The sequence below is a fragment of the Globicephala melas genome, chromosome 17 (genome assembly GCF_963455315.2).
Source record: "Globicephala melas chromosome 17, mGloMel1.2, whole genome shotgun sequence".
Taxonomy (NCBI): Eukaryota; Metazoa; Chordata; class Mammalia; order Artiodactyla; family Delphinidae; genus Globicephala; species Globicephala melas.
The window spans coordinates 47,435,278-47,451,448 of NC_083330.1; the positions used below are offsets into that span (position 1 = coordinate 47,435,278).

Genomic DNA, 16,171 nt, shown 5'->3' on the forward strand with positions numbered 1-16,171 from the left:
GATAGCCAGTGGGAAGCAGCTGCATAGCACAGGGAGATCAGCTCGGTGCTTTGTGGCTGCCTGGAGGGGTGGGATAGGGAGGGTGGGAGGGAGGGAGACGCAAGAGGGAAGAGATATGGGAACATATGTATATGTATAACTGATTCACTTTGTTATAAAGCAGAAACTAACACACCATTGTAAAGCAATTAAACCCCAATAAAGATCTTAAAAAAAAAAAAAAGAATTGTAGCATCCTGAGAATTTAAAGCATTCTAGAGCACTTGTTTACTTAATCAAAGCTTTAGGAAGTGGTTAAAAAAAAAAAAAAGGATGAATCTTATCTAACAAACTCTGAGAATCCACAAGCAAAAAATTTTCACAAGACTTTAGAGGAGAAATCAAAGAAACTACAAGACCCAAACGAAATGAATCGGAAAACAGCCAGAGAACTTTGGAAAAAGAGAAGTATATTTTAAAATGGAAAGAAGACACAGAAGCCTTAGAACTAACCCAAGGGTTACAAATTCTAAGGGCTACATGGCCAAGTTGGGAACATTAATGAGTGAAGCCTGTAGGTGAAAATCAGAAAGGCTGCCTCTGTGGGGCTTGGCCATCCAGCTCCAGCCTGCTCTTACCATGTGGGATTGGGGGTACACGGTGCCCCGCCTCACTCCAAACCCAGCAATTTAGATGGTTTTAGTCTGAAAATTCTGATATATTACCGTGTGTAGTGAAGTGAATTTTTAAAACTGTTTAAAACACTGCATGAGCTAAACAAACATTGGAAAATCCAAGACATATTAAAAGGACAAACACCTCTTTTTTAACAGCTGGATTATAACAAAGACTTGGAGGCCTCTATTATAAATTCGGTCATCAAAGGGGGAAAGCAAAGAGACTGAACTGATGTTTATTGACCTCCTACTAGTGCCTTATGTTTTAAAATCTCATTTGACTCTTGCAATCTGTTGGGGAGAAAACACTGTTGTCATTTTCCAGATGAGGAAACAGACCAAGGATGATAGAGACACTTACTCTTGGCCACACAGCTAGGAAAAGGGAAGCCAAGGTAGAATTCATATTTACCTTGACCTCAAACTCCGCCATTGCTCTGGTGGTCATTAGAATACACCTTGCAGACCTTCAGCTACAGGGAGCTTGATGTTTCAAGGGACAGTAGTTGAGTTTGAACTCCATCCTTTCGTTCGTCGGAGGACATGCCTCCCACTGCCGTTCTCAGCCAATGACAGCACGCCACGTGGCTAGATGCAGGAGACGGCTCAAGGGCTGCTTGCAGGCCTTGCTCAACCTTTCTTGGTCTGCATAGTAGCCTAGGATGTTTCCACCACTTGTTTTTCTCCCTCTCTCCTTCACTGGGGCCAAGCTTGAATTGCAGGCTGAGGGCTCTCCCAGCCTCTCCCGGGCTCCCACCCATTTTCTCTCCCAGGTGTTTAAAAAACTCACACCTTTATCCATCTGGGTGGCTGCTTCTCAGAGGACCCTGACTAACAGCAATTGTCAAAAGGCCCACAAGGGCCCTACACTTGCCTGGGAAAACCTCACCTGGTCCATTAGGAAACCCGATAGACACCAATCTTCAAAAGAAACTGCATCCATCCAATAATGACTTTTTTCTTTGAAAGCTGTATTTGTTCATAACCTCTTCTAACACCCCGTGAATATGTTAACCAATTGTATGTGACAACGCCATCACCAGCATCCAGGAGCAAGTGACAATCCAGCCCGTGTTAACAGCCCACTTAGCCCCAACTCACCTGGTCCTGCTGCTTGATCCGTTTGTAAATATATTCAGCAAATGGTTTACGAGGAATAAACTTCCCGTCTCCTGCTGTGACATTGAAAACTCCAGCTTCATACACCACTTTGCCTCTTGAAATAGTCACCAGGGGCACCCCATGGCACACCATGCCCTCGAAGATGTTGAAGTTAACAGCCTGATGATGAGTTTTTGCCGAAATGGTCCTGATGTAAAAACAAAGATGTTCCCAATCATTACCAGCTCATATGACAAATATGAAATATTAAAAGAATGACTTAGAAGAAAATTTAGCAACTCTATTAAGCCACAGCTTTATCACTGGAACAAGTGACTTTAAGAATAGAACACAGCATTAACATTTTATTGCAAAGTAATTACATTTTCTGAGAGAAAAACCCAGTAGGTCACTCTTTGCGGTGATTAATGAGGATGGAGTGAGTGGAAGAAGGGCATTGTCTCTAGTGTTTATAATTTTAAGTTATTTTTACGTATATGTTTAAAGAACAAAATATTACTTGTAAAATATTTCAAACATAGATGAGTATGATGAACACACTGACTCAATACCCCACTCTACGGAATTTTAACGTTTTGCAAACACAGTCGAGGTTTCCTCAATACCTCCCTGTCCCTCAAATTCCATCCCTGTCCCTCCCTTCCCAGAGGCAATCATTAATTGGTATTTAACTTATATGGCCTTTATTATGTTGAAGTAGGTTCCCTCTATGCCCACTTTCTGGAGAGTTTTTTTTATCATAAATAGGTATTGAATTTTGTCGAAAGCTTTTTCTGCTCATCTATTGAGATGATCATATGGTATTTATTCTTCAATTTGTTAATGTGGTGTATTACATTGACTGATTTGCATATATTGAAGAATCCTTGCATCCCTGGGATAAACCCCACTTGATCATGGTGTATGATCCTTTTAAGGTGCTGTTGGATTCTGTTTGCTAGTATTTTGTTGAGGATTTTTACATGTATATTCATCAGTGATATTGGTCTGTAATTTACTTTTTTTGTAGTATCTTTGTCTGGTTTTGGTATCAGGGTGATGGTGGTCTTGTAGAATGAGTTTGGGAGTGTTCTTTCCTCTGCAATTTTTTGGAACAGTTTGAGAAGGATGGGTGTTAGCTCTTCTCTAAATGTTTGACAGAATTCACCTGTGAAGTCATCTGGTCCTGGACTTTTGGTTGTTGGAAGATTTTTAATCAGTTTCAATTTCATTACTTGTGATTGGTCTGTTCATATTTTCTATTTCTTCCTGGTTCAGTCTTGGAAGGTTATACCTTTCTAAGAATTTGTCCATTTCTTCCAGGTTGTCCATTTTATTGGCATAGAGTTGCTTGTAGTAGTCTCTTATGACGCTTATCCCACTACCGGGCATATACCCAGAGAAAACCATAATTCAAAAAGACACATGCACCCCAATGTTCACTGCAGCACTATTTACAATAGCCAGGTCATGGAAGCAGCCTAAATGCCCACTGACAGACGATAAAGAAGATGTGTTACATATATACAATGGAATATTACTCAGCCATAAAAAGGAATGAAATTGGGTCATTTGTAGAGACCCTAGAGACTGTTATACAGAGTGAAGTCAGAAAGAGAAAAACAAATATCATATATTAACGCATATATGTGGAATCTAGAAAAATGGTACAGATGAACCGGTTTGCAAGGCAGAAATAGAGACACAGGTGCAGAGAACAAACGTGTGGACGCCAAGGGGAGAAAGTGGGGGTGGGAGGGGTGGTGGTGGTGGGATGAATTGGGAGATTGGGATTGACATATATACACTAATATGTATAATAACTAATAAGAACCTGCTGTATAAAAAAATAAAACTTTAAAAAATTCAACATAGAAAAAATTATACCTTGAAAAGGAAAATTGTATCTTGAATTTCTTTCCCTTGTCTGTGGCAAAACTGGACATTTGAGGACAATAAAAATAACAAAATATGTTGAACATAATCTCAGCATATTTTGTCATGCATCTGCATATTCATCAGCATTCTCAGCATTTTATTAATACTTTTCAATCTTACACAATATGACTAATGACTTCTAAGCTGGATATTTGGAAATACTGGGTGTTCGCCTTTCCCTAAATCACATTAAATGGAAAAGGAAAAAGAAAATCTGGCAGCAGTGGATCATCCAAGGGTAATCTGAAGTTTCTACAAGTGCTTGCTCTCAGGGATGGATTAAAGAAAAGTGCTTTGCTAAAACTCCCAAGGCTAGGTCAAAGGAATAGCAGCTAAAAGCTCCCCTGCAACCCTAATCTGGAGGGGCGGAGCTGGGAGACTCACAGTGCCACCTCCAGTGGAAATGAACGACGCGACGCTGACCTGGTCCTGGGTTCCAGAATCCTGTACCCAATTATCTGTTTGGCTTCCACTCCTTAACACATCCAAACAGAATTCTTGATTTTCCATGATGACTCCAGCCCACACCCTGGAGTTTGCTCCTCCCTTGAGTTTCTCATCTCAGTAAATGACACCCCCAGCCACCTTTCCTCACTCCTCAAACCATCATCAAGCCTGTTGGTTCTACCTCCAAAAAAAAAAAAATCCCAAACCTGCCCATTTCTCTCCCCCTCCATGGCTCCCACTGAGTCCACGCCACCATCATCTCTCATCTGGACAACCCCCAACATCTCTCATCTGGACAACCCCCAACACCTCTTGCCTCCATGTTTCCATTCTTACCCTCCTACACTCCTTACCATCCCCCCACAAAGATGCTCAAATCATATTTTAAAAATGTACATCAGATCAGGTCACTTTTCTGCTTGAAACCCTCCAGTCTGTTCCCCAAGACACAAATAACTGTAGAAAAGCCCAGATAATAATAATCATGAAATAGAATCTGCTCCCAATGAGAAATATCAGCATGGAAAAGAAAAAGAAGATGTTCCTGTATGTCAGGTGGATACTTTATGACATTCTATTTCACCTTTATAACACCTCTTCAAGGCAGAGAGTATTGTCTACACTTGACGAGTAAATAAATTGAGATTTAGAGAGGTTACATAACTTGTCAAAGGACCTATGCCTACTTTGATGAAACGGGAATCTTTTCATATTTTTTAAGTTAACATACAATAAAATTTACATTTTTAGTGTTAGTTCTATGAATGTTGACACCTGGATAGATTTGTTATCCTCACAACATTCAGGACACAAACAGTTCCATCGCCCCCCAAAACTCATACCATCCCTGTGTGGTCGCAACCTCCCCCACGCGTAACTCCTGGAGATCCTTGATCTGTTCTCTATCTCTTGAGCTCTTTTCAAGAATGTCATGTAAATGGAATCACAGAGTATGTAACCTTTTGAAGCTGACTTCTTTCATTTGGCATAACTATTTTGAGATTTATCCAAGTTGTTGTGTGTATCAATAGTCCATTCCTTTTTAATTGCTGAGTAGTATTCCAACGCATGAATACCCCATAGAGTGTTATCCATTCACCTACTGAAGGACATTTGGGTTGTTTCCAGTTTTTGATGATTATGAATACAGATATTATAAAGATTCATGTACATGTTAGGTGTGAACGCTTTTCTTAGTGTAAGTTCCCATGAGTGGCATCACTGGGTCCTATGGCCAGTGTATGCTGCACAAAAAGAGCTTCCAGTATCCTTAGGAACCAACTTACTGGTAGAGAGAAACATTTAAAAGGTTAATGAATAGGAGGTAGGTACAAATACAACAACAATAATTTCAAACACTAAGGAGGAGGGAAGAGTACTGATCAAATAGTAAGTAATGTCATTAAAGTAAGAAAATGGTTAAAGGGTTACTAGGTATAGAATGAGTTATGATAAGTTATGAGTTGGTGATGAAAGATACAAACTTAAAGAAAATAAATCTAGGAAACAACATAGAGGAGATTTAGACCTTCAGGCTAGAGTGTCGTTTTATGACCATCACAATCTCTCTGCGATACTTCCATAGTCTGGGCTACTGCTTTCCTGCATATCACAGTTACACTGACGGCAGAAGCTCTTGGGCTTATACTGTACAATGTTATATAAGCATGTCTGGACAGATGGATTAGTAAGGTTGCCATACAGAGAAAGTAAAATGCATAATAATTCATGATGAAATGGTTATATACAAGAATGGGAGGCAAAAAAGGGAAAACCCTAAGACATAAAACTTTATTTTTCCAAGGAGGAAGTTAAGAGTTACAGATGCTGTTAGGAAAATAATCTAACAGAAGAAATAAGTTCTATACACAAAAATTGCCATTACGATATCTAAACTATTGAAAAACTGAAGCATAACAATTTTCCAATGATTACTCAATGGAATATTGGGCTTCTGTGAAAGACTAGAAATAAGAATACACTGGGGAAGCAAAGAAAATGATAATTATATAATTTAAATGGAAAAAAAGTTACAGAAAGCATGGGAAAATACATATGCATGTGGACAAATGCAAAAGGAAATATACAAATTAAAGTGCTTGTGCGGCCTAGGAAAAAACAAACAAATATGAAAGCAAAAGATCTGTGACAACAAAATATCAAATCAGATTTCTCTGCCGCAGCCAAAACAAAGGTCATTTTTTTGACTTTCTCAGCGTTGGGGTTAGCAAGAGAAAGAAGGCAATTAGGCGACATCTAAGTGATTCTCTATAATAAGGCATCATGTCAATGAGGTCAAATTAACACAAAATGTAAATTCTCGGCATTATCACCAGCAGCAAAAAGAATGTGCTTCCACTTTCACATTGGAAGGTGTCTGACAGGGTGTCATTCCTCACCCAACTTTTTCCTTCCAGCCAGAGCTGCAAGTCTCCAGTTTTTTAGGAACTTCCACACTTCTGAGTCTTCCTTTTCCCTGGGTGCCCGTCTCACTGCTCAGATCTGACCCCTCCCTGCCCCAAGACTCTGCTCAAAAATCCTGGTCCCATGTCAATCATATCTCAATAAAGCTGGAAAAGAGAAGAAGAGAAGAAAATAGAAGAGAAAAGAAAGGAAACAGAAACAAAAGGGAAGGGAAGGGAAGGGAAGAGAAGGGAAGGACCAGCTTCTGGTTCCTAGAAGCTGACCCTGACAACCCATGGCAAAACCTTGCATTTTCCTCTGTGTTGCAGCATTATCTGAATCAACTGTAATGATCTCTTGATAATTACAGTGTTTTGGAAATAACAGAACACTGACTTACATGGAATGTAAACATCCAATCCTAAAGTTCTGTTGTTACTTAGCATTTCTGGTGAACTGTACAAGCTCATTAGTAAGAAATAAATAAAGAAACATTGTTATAATTATCATTCTTAGTTGTATCTTATCCAGTTAGATGAAACATTTGTTTGATACCTAAAAGTACTTAGCAATACCAATATTATCAACACGATTAAGTCCGCAGCTAAGTACTATTACACCATGTCCTGGATGGTAATGCTGAAATACAGCTGTGTAAGAGTTTGCCCAAGGTTCATACAGCTTGATATTGAAGGAACCTCTGAGAGGTTGGAATCACTGCCACTTTTTGAGCATACTGGTGTATCTGTAACCCTGTCATAAGAAGATTAAAAAAATCGTGGTACGTTTTCAATATTTGTTTTCAACAAAAAATAGAATGCAATATCATCATAAGGTTTATAAAATTATTACAAAATGTATTTAAACTTTTTTTTTAATTTATTTATTTATTTATTTATGGTGTTGGGTCTTCGTTTCTGTGCGAGGGCTTTCTCTAGTTGTGGCAAGCGGGGTCCACTCTTCATTGTGGTGCGCGGGCCTCTCACTATCGCAGCCTCTCTTGTTGCAGAGCACAGGCTCCAGACGCGCAGGCTCAGTAATTGTGGCTCACGGGCCCAGTTAGGGCGCGAACCCACGTCCCCTGCATTGGCAGGCAGACTCCCAACCACTGCGCCACCAGGGAAGCCCACAAAATGTATTTAAAATCTATTCATTACTAGTGTGGTATGGGAGACGTGGTCCATTAGTGGAATGAACACAAGTTCAAAGTCACACAATTGCCTTTCTAAGGACACTTGTTTTTCCTTTGAACATGCTTCCTCCAAGGCAGAGGCCTTCTGTTCTAAGGCAGAAGCCAGAACATGCTTTCCCAGGCCCCTCTGCAGCTGGGGCCCAGTCATGTGACCTGGCCTCCTCCAAAATGGTGCCCCAGCACCATACTTTGCATGGCAAGCTGGTGACTCAGGAAGCAGGTGCTGCAGGATCCATGTTGGTGAAGGGAGAGATGGCTCAATCCTGTTTTTCAGGCCAGTTGTGACAGGGGTTTAGCACTAGGGTCCAAGCCCTGCCTCAGTGAAGCGATTCATGGCAACTGAGCCCAGGGGCAACACTGGGGCTCTCCACCGTCCTATGGTAGGCCTGGGGCATTGGTCCTGGCTACACAGCCTCTCAGCCTGGCCTTCTGGTACTCCTGGAGATTCTCTGAGCCGCCCAGTTCTTTGAATACATTCTTCTTCTGTTTAAGCACCTAGCGTAGATTTCCCTTGGTTGCAACTAAGAATCCTGCCTGATCCAGCTTTTTCTTTCAACCATCTCAGAAGAAAGCAGAAACACACGTCTGGGCTCTAACTAAAAGGGATTCAGTCAATGGGCTAACATGTTATCGTCCTAAGGTTCAGCGACACTGTGTTAAACTGGAGCAGGTGACATGGAGCTTTGCAGTGCATTTCAGCCACACACGTGATCCTATTCTGAGAAACGCAGTGTAGCAAGCACTGTGGTCCCATCCCCTGGCATACATTCTCCCTTCCTCTGGTTTCAGCATTCCCCCAGTTTTTCTTTAAGAAACATCCCTCCGGGCTTCCCTGGTGGCGCAGTGGTTGAGAGTCCGCCTGCCGATGCAGGGGACACGGGTTCGTGCCCCAGTTTGGGAGGATCCCACATGCCGCGGAGCGGCTTGGTCCGTGAGCCATGGCCGCTGAGCCTGCGCGTCCGGAGCCTGTGCTCCGCAACGGGAGAGGCCGCAACAGTGAGAGGCCCGCATATCGCAAAAAAAAAAAAAGAAACATCTCTCCCCCATTGGAGATATCTGGCAAGATGGTTAGGCATGGCGCCCTTTTCTTCCCTAGCCAAGAGAGGGGGAACTGCATTGTTTCCCAAGAATTTGAATCTTTGGTAGAATGACAAAAAAAATTTTTTTTAAGTGATTGGAGGGTGCATCCCTGAACACAGAGCAATTCCTGCTGCAGGCTGTCCAGGGCTGCCTTGGACTCTGTTCTTTCAAAGCCTGGAGCACTGACTATTCTTTTGGTCTGTGAGCCCCCCATGGCCTTCCCACAGAGTGTGTTTTTGCTCATCTGCGTGTAAGTTAGTTACTATGGTTTGCAACCAAAGGCCCTGACTGATAAAGACCTTGTCCTTTGGAGAGTAATTCCTGTAATGAAGAGCCCATGGATGTCTCTGAGGCACAGTTCAAAAGGTTTGTGACTCAAAAAGAAACCAGAAACTATTTTCCACCAAATCTGTCCACAGAACAGATGCAAATGTGGGGCGGTGCTCTGATTCCACTCATAAGTAAAACCAAAGAGCTGTAAAATTCATCATATCTTTCAAATTTAACAATATGATAGGTCAGGAGAGTAGAGAAAAACCTTCTCTCTAATTACTGACTGGATCGCTAGGCTGTTGGCCCGTCCTGGTGGTAACAGGAAGGATAGGAATGATTAAAAGCTTCCCATCTGATAAGTGAAGCTGGGGTTCCTGGGCCATTAACTCTTCATTAGCAGATTCTCCGTGATCACCCTGCCCCAAGGGAAAAGCTGCTCTTTGTCAAACTCGCTTTGAGCCTATATCAAACGGGCACATCTCTCTGCAGAGGGGTGTCAAGGTTGTCTTACTGAGTCCCAATTATACACACCTCCAAGGCTCAAGCCGACAGGAAAGCAGAAGCCTTGAAGATAACATTAAGCTATTTTTCAACTTTGTCTATAACTTTGATACCACTCACATCACAGCTGCAGAAAAACATTCTGTCCCTTTGCAAATAGCTTCCTATCAAAGAGCTGCATGCTCCTACAGATGAGAAAATCAGTGAAGCAAAAAAGCCTGCGGGAGACTGCCCGTGTGCATTCAAAGAGAACACTGGGGAAAGGAAGAGGATTTCTTAAAACAATGTGGGTCTTCCTGACCCCAGAGAAATGACTTGTTTAGGTATTTTGTTATATTTCCTCCAACTCAGCCACTCTGTCCATGGCATGGATGGATCCTTACCAGGTTGCCATGAGAACCAAAAAAGAAAAAAAAAGTTTGAAAGAATCATTATCAGGTCTATTAGTGGCTTCTTTAAAAATATACCTCATCTCTCTACATGTGTTATATGACATCTTGTATATTCAACATGAAGGAATAGTAACCATTTAAAGCTTCCCAATAGCACCGTGCAATAGACAAGGATGATGAGATACAAAAAGGTGAATAACTCACCCCATGTTACACAGCTAGTAAGTTCATGCAGCTCAGGTGAGATAAAAGGTTGGGCTCTTAACCACTAGACAGTGTTGCCCCTTGAAAGCTCTATGAGAAGCTACTGGGAAAGCATGCAGTCAGTGAAAACATTCTTCATCCACCAGAAAACAAATGGGAAGCAGCTCGTTCCTTACTTCCTAGTGTTTCTTAGTCTGTTTTTTGTTTAGCGGCAAGGGATTTAGGATGCTATTAAAAATTCCTTAAACTGAAATTGGTCATTCTCCACGTGATCATGATGGAAAATATTTTTTTGACGTGAGTTCCAACTGTCTATTTCAGACTCGTTCTTCTGTGAATTTCTTGGACGTGACAAGTTATATAAATGGGGAGCAAAGCAACCACATCTCTGGAAATGCTAAGCGGTGCTACTTCAAGTACATTCTCATTATTAAGCAAAGTTGCTGCTCACTGCACCCATCAATCTTCCATCCTCTATGCAGACTTCCGCACTGCCTCCCACAGAAGAGAAAATGGGAATTGCTTCAGCCACATTATTAAATCTAAATCGGACAATAACTTGGAACTCTATTGGTGCTACATGGACGACAAAACAATACAGATTCATAATAATGCTGCCCAAACATTGGCTTAAAGAAATAAACTGACCAGGCAAGCCGGCTATTTTGTCCTTGGAGTTATGTCATCCAGGTCATGGATGGTGGTGCAGACCATGGTTAGATAAACTGGATTTAGATTCTAGAAAGTTGACCTTGGAAGTAGGTCCCACATCTTTCACCCCTTGTGCCCTGCACAGCACTGAGCAAATAGAAGGCATTTTAGACACATATTTGTTTATCTAAAAATAAGTTATTAGCAAATTTTGACATTACTACTTAACATAAATATTTCATGTTCTATATACTAGTTTTCAGAAAGTGGGGAATTAAAAATAATTTAGTGTCTTGAAGGAAGAGGAGCTGAGGGCTTCCCTGGTGGCACAGAAGTTGAGAGTCCGCCTGCTGATGCAGGGGACACGGGTTCTTGCCCTGGTCCGGGAAGATCCCACATGCCGCGGAGCGGCAGGGCCCATGAGCCATGGCCGTTGAGCCTGCGCGTCCAGAGCCTGTGCTCCGCAACGGGAGAGGCCACAGCAGTGAGAGGCCCGCGTACCACACACAAAAAAATGAGGAGCTGAATGTGAATCAGCAAAAGCTAGCATGATACTAGGATGTATGTCTTATGAATATTAAACAGGTAAGTGCTTATAGGTGAGGTATGATTATCAACTTTTGGAAGGTGAGGCTGTTGGCCTAACATATTGGTAAGAGTTAGAAATAACTTTCTGGGGTGGGGTGTGGACTTGGTCTTGTAATTACATTGTCACCCTTCCTGGGAGGATGCCTTGCCCTTGGCAAGATGACATTGTTTGACAGACTATCTAGGGGCACAACTTGGGCAGAAAAAGATGTGGGTTTTCTACACAGGAATACACTGGGTAAAATTCACACAATATCCTTCTTGTACACCAGAGTTGGCCAGGTATTTATGATTATGTTCAGCTCTAATACCATATTTTAGGAAGAAAGAAGACTTCCTGGAATATAAAGGGAAGTCAGTGGGGTTCTCAATAAAGGGATGGAAAAGAGAACGCTGGATAACAGAAATGTCTGGGGCACTTCTAAACTTTACTCTTTTTTTTGAAAGGAAAAAGATGACCTATTTTCCCTCCATCCCTGCTGAGGAAAATAAAAAGAGGTAGTAAGCAGAAACGCTGGCAGATGAAATGTAGTTTGACACTGGAAAATAACTTCGTGACAGCTGGGAGTGAGGTGTGTTAGTGAAGAACGAGAGCAAAGTCTGTGGCCAGGAGAGAGATCCGTGGACACAGGCGGCCAGTGAACTGTGTGAAATCCACCAGGATGGGCTACAGCACCTCTCAAAAGTCAGAGACAATTTCCGGCTCTGCAATCCTAAGAACAGAGCCCTGGCCTCCAGCATTCCCGAGAAAGTGATGAGGCAAACAGAACATCACATGATTCTATTTCCAAGTCACTTCAATTAGGGGCCCAGCAAGTTCCAGGTGTGGTCAATGTCCATTAAGCTATATTCTAGGTTCTTCCATGTGCACTGCCTCACCTAATCTCTCAAGAACTCATTATCTCCATTTAACAGACGAGGAAATGGAGACTGAGAGGGGCTGAGTAAATTGTCCGAGTTACACAGGAAGTACGCGGTTGGGAGGAAATAAACACAGGCAGGCTGACCCCCCATTCCACCCTCCTTCACCATGCTCCACCATCCGTGAGCACCCCCTGCTCCAACGATGAAAGCACTACATTCTTCACTCATTAAAAAGGTTACCAGAACACTTGGAATTGTAATAGTGAGTATCTGCTTTCCATCTGGGCAAGAGCTCTGGTGACACCTAATCATCTATTTCCATCCTGGCGCACTGCAGCACTTCATCGACCCTCGGAAAACAGAGCACTTTGGAGGCTCTGCCAGAGTTAGCACAGCCCCAAAGTCCCAATTAGCGATACGGTTGTCTAGTTCAAACTTGACTGGACCCAAAAGGCAGCTGCCTCGAGGAAGCACTGTCGGGTCACAGAGGCAGGGCCGGGGTTAAACGGGGTCACTGCAACATCACCTCTGTCTGCCTTGAGTGGGCATGAGGCTCAAAATCCAAGGTGCTGATGCGGAAATGCAGCCGGTGAAACTGACTTTGCTACACCACCGAGCCAGCCTCAGGGCAACTCATCTGTAATGAAGCACGAAAAGGGAGCGACACCCGAGGAGGGCCTGACAAGCTACCTGCCACTGCGGAGAGACGTGCAGAAACCCACTGACTTGAGCAACCTGGGGTAGTAACCGCCAACGCTCATGGGGTGCTTACGGCCCTCGGCACTGTGGCAGAGAATCCACGTGTATTAATGCTCTACATACAGCCTGTGACATGGGCGTTATAATCAGGCCCATTTGACAGATGAGCAAATGGAAGCAAGCCAAGGTTCAGTAACCTGCCCCAGGTTACGCTGTCAGTGAGTGGAGAGGCCAGATTACAAACTCCAGAGACCACACGCTAACCTCTGTGCGGTAGGTATGCCTTCCTTCCCTGCCTTTTTGGGCAGCTGTAACTTTGCAGTGTTTAAGAGGTCAGACACAAGTCAACCAGGCCTGCTCTGAAGCCCAGCTCTGCCCTTTGCAGCTGTGTGATTTGAAGCAAATGAATAACCTCTCTGTACCCATTAGTGTCTTCACCTTAAAGCAGACAACCACACCACCAAACATAAAATAGACAGCTAGTGGGAAGCAGCCGCATAGCACAGGGAGATCAGCTCGGTGCTTTGTGACCACCTGGAGGGGTGGGATAGGGAGGGTGGGAGGGAGGGAGACGCAAGAGGGAAGAGATATGGGGATATATGCATATGTACAGCTGATTCACTTTGTTATAAAGCAGAAACTAACACACCATTGTAAAGCAATTATACTCCAATAAAGATGTAAAAAAACAAAAACAACAAAAAGAAACAGACAACCACATTGATAATGACATCTAGGCCTCAGAGGGGGGAAGTGAAGCAGCGACCAATCTGCAGCTCAGATTATCTGTGGGCTCATCTGGTGTGAGAAGCCACCGGGGCTGAGCCTGCTTCTCCTTCCTCTGGATCCTCCATCAGCGGCTCTGACCCCTGCGCCCAGTGTGTGTTTGGCCCCATGACCAAAGTTTGACATCCACGCCACACCAGCAAGGGCAGAGGCAACAAGAACAGGCACTGGTGTCACTCCGTCCTCCCTGTGGGGCCCAGCTTGCGCTTGTGGTTCCACCTTGTCTCCGCACTTCCCGCTTGACCTCCATCTTCCCCTCCCGATGGCCTAACCACTGGACTTCAAGCTCCAGCATCAGATGCAAAGACAGCAGCCTTGCAGACACTGATCAACCAGCTCCTACAGTTGTGAAAGGTCAAATCATATACACATATATGTATGTGTACATCTATGTATATATACATGTGCACATATATCTACACACACACATATGTATATATGCATGGGTGCATGTGTGTACACATCTGTATCTGTATCTGTATCTGTATCTCCAGGTGGTTCCACTTCTCTGTTTGAACCCTGATATATCCTGGATGGGTTGCTTCTGGGATTGTTTCTTGCAGGCATCTATCTCTCTTTCCTTGTCTCTTGCTTTGACATTTTCACTTGCTTTTCTTACATTTGCTAATAGCACCTCAGTGGCTAAGAGCCATGGCCAAGCCATCTATGATGAACATGACAATAATAATATTCAGTTGCAGCCTCTATTTCCTGCTTGCTTATTTGCCAAACCCTATGCTAACATCTTTTCACACATTATTTTATTTAATCCTTACAATCCAATGGAAGCAGGGCTTTTTAAATACCTATTTTATAAATGAAGAAATTGAGGCTCAGGGAAGCTGAGTAACTCACCGAAGATCATAAATAAGAGTCTATGTGCCTCAAAAAACCACCATGGGCTTCCCTAGTGGCGCAGTGGTTGAGAGTCCGCCTGCCGATGCAGGGGACAAGGGTTCGTGCCCCGGTCCGGGAGGATCCCACATGCCGCGGAGCGGCTGGGCCCATGAGCCATGGCCGCTGAGCCTGCACGTCCGGAGCCTGTGCTCCACAACGGGAGAGGCCACAACAGTGAGAGGCCCGCGTACCACAAAAAAAAAAAAAAAAACAAAAACAAACAAACCACCATGTATCGCCTCCCACTGTAAGTGATCCATCCAGAACACAAGTCTGGAGCAAAATGCACATTTATATGAAATTTTACCCCATCTTCTTCCAGAAACACTAAAGCACCTTAAAAGGGAAACATAATGTGAGGTAGGTTAATTAGTGATAAAAACAGAGCAGAGAAACTCTAGAAAAGAAGTTGGTACCAGGCACCTGTGGGTAGTTGAATTTAAGTCTATACAGGAGATTAAACTCATTAGCATAAATTTCTATGCAAAACCTTTCCCGCAAAATAGGCAACCAAAGAATGAATCAATTTTAAGGCATACTGTCATGTTTTCTTTTAGACTTTGTGTACAATTTATTCTCATAATTGCCAGAAACCACAAGTGAGGCATGGAAAGACTAGGAGGCTTGTCATATATTTAGGAATTAGAAATGCTCTTATATGAAACTAGAACAACAACTTGGGTCTTCTATCATACTGCTGAATGCCATGCTTGGGTCACTAAACTCTTCTTGTCTCTGGTTTATCACTTAAATAAATGAGGCAGAATTACTAATTAGGCTTACAATGTTACCATAAAGAAAGTTAGGTTCTAAGAAATGAGTTTCCTAAGTCCAGAATGATAAGAACACTATTTCACAGCTCTGACCTACCAGCCATACACAACTCTATTTGCTTCCAGCTTGAGGCAAAAAAGCAAATGAAATGAAGTCAACTTGGTGGAACATTGTAGAAAATCTCTATCCATCTATGTGTTTATCTCATATTCCATTCATTTAACATGTATTTATTGATCACTACTCCATGCCACACACTGTTCTAGGCACTGGGGATGCAGCCGTGAATAAAACAGACAAAAATCCTGACGGGAACTGAGCTCACACTCTAGTCAAGCCTATTTCTGAATTTGCAAGGACCTCTTTGTTATAAATATGACTCTAACATACGAACAAGGTCAATTTTTCAATAATAATAACATGCATATAGGTCCTTACAGTTTATGCAAAACACTTTCATGTAACTATAGCATTTATTTCTCAAAAGAACCTGGGGAGTTTGCAAGAAATAAGACAGACCCCTTTAAATGAAGAGACAAATAATAACACGTTACCAAATGAAAAATGAACAAAGGGCATGAACAGATATTTCTTCATAAGGAAAAAAATCCAATGACTAATAAACATGGAAAAATATTCAACTTCCTTAGTGCTCAAATATACGCAATTTGTAGCTGAAAGGTAAAAATTTTTACCTGCGAAAGTAACAAAACTCAAAGGGAAAA

The 16,171-nt window shown here is 42.6% G+C and overlaps 1 protein-coding gene across 1 annotated transcript in view; it reads right to left on the reverse strand.

The window, feature by feature from the left end:
• DPYS (dihydropyrimidinase) overlaps positions 1-16,171 on the reverse strand; it is an 86,955-nt gene that overhangs the window by 8,156 nt on the left and 62,628 nt on the right. Inside the window, exon 8 of the mRNA XM_030863075.2 lies at positions 1,758-1,965. Coding sequence (XP_030718935.1) covers positions 1,758-1,965 — 208 coding nt within the window. The remainder of the gene's footprint in view (positions 1-1,757; positions 1,966-16,171) is intronic.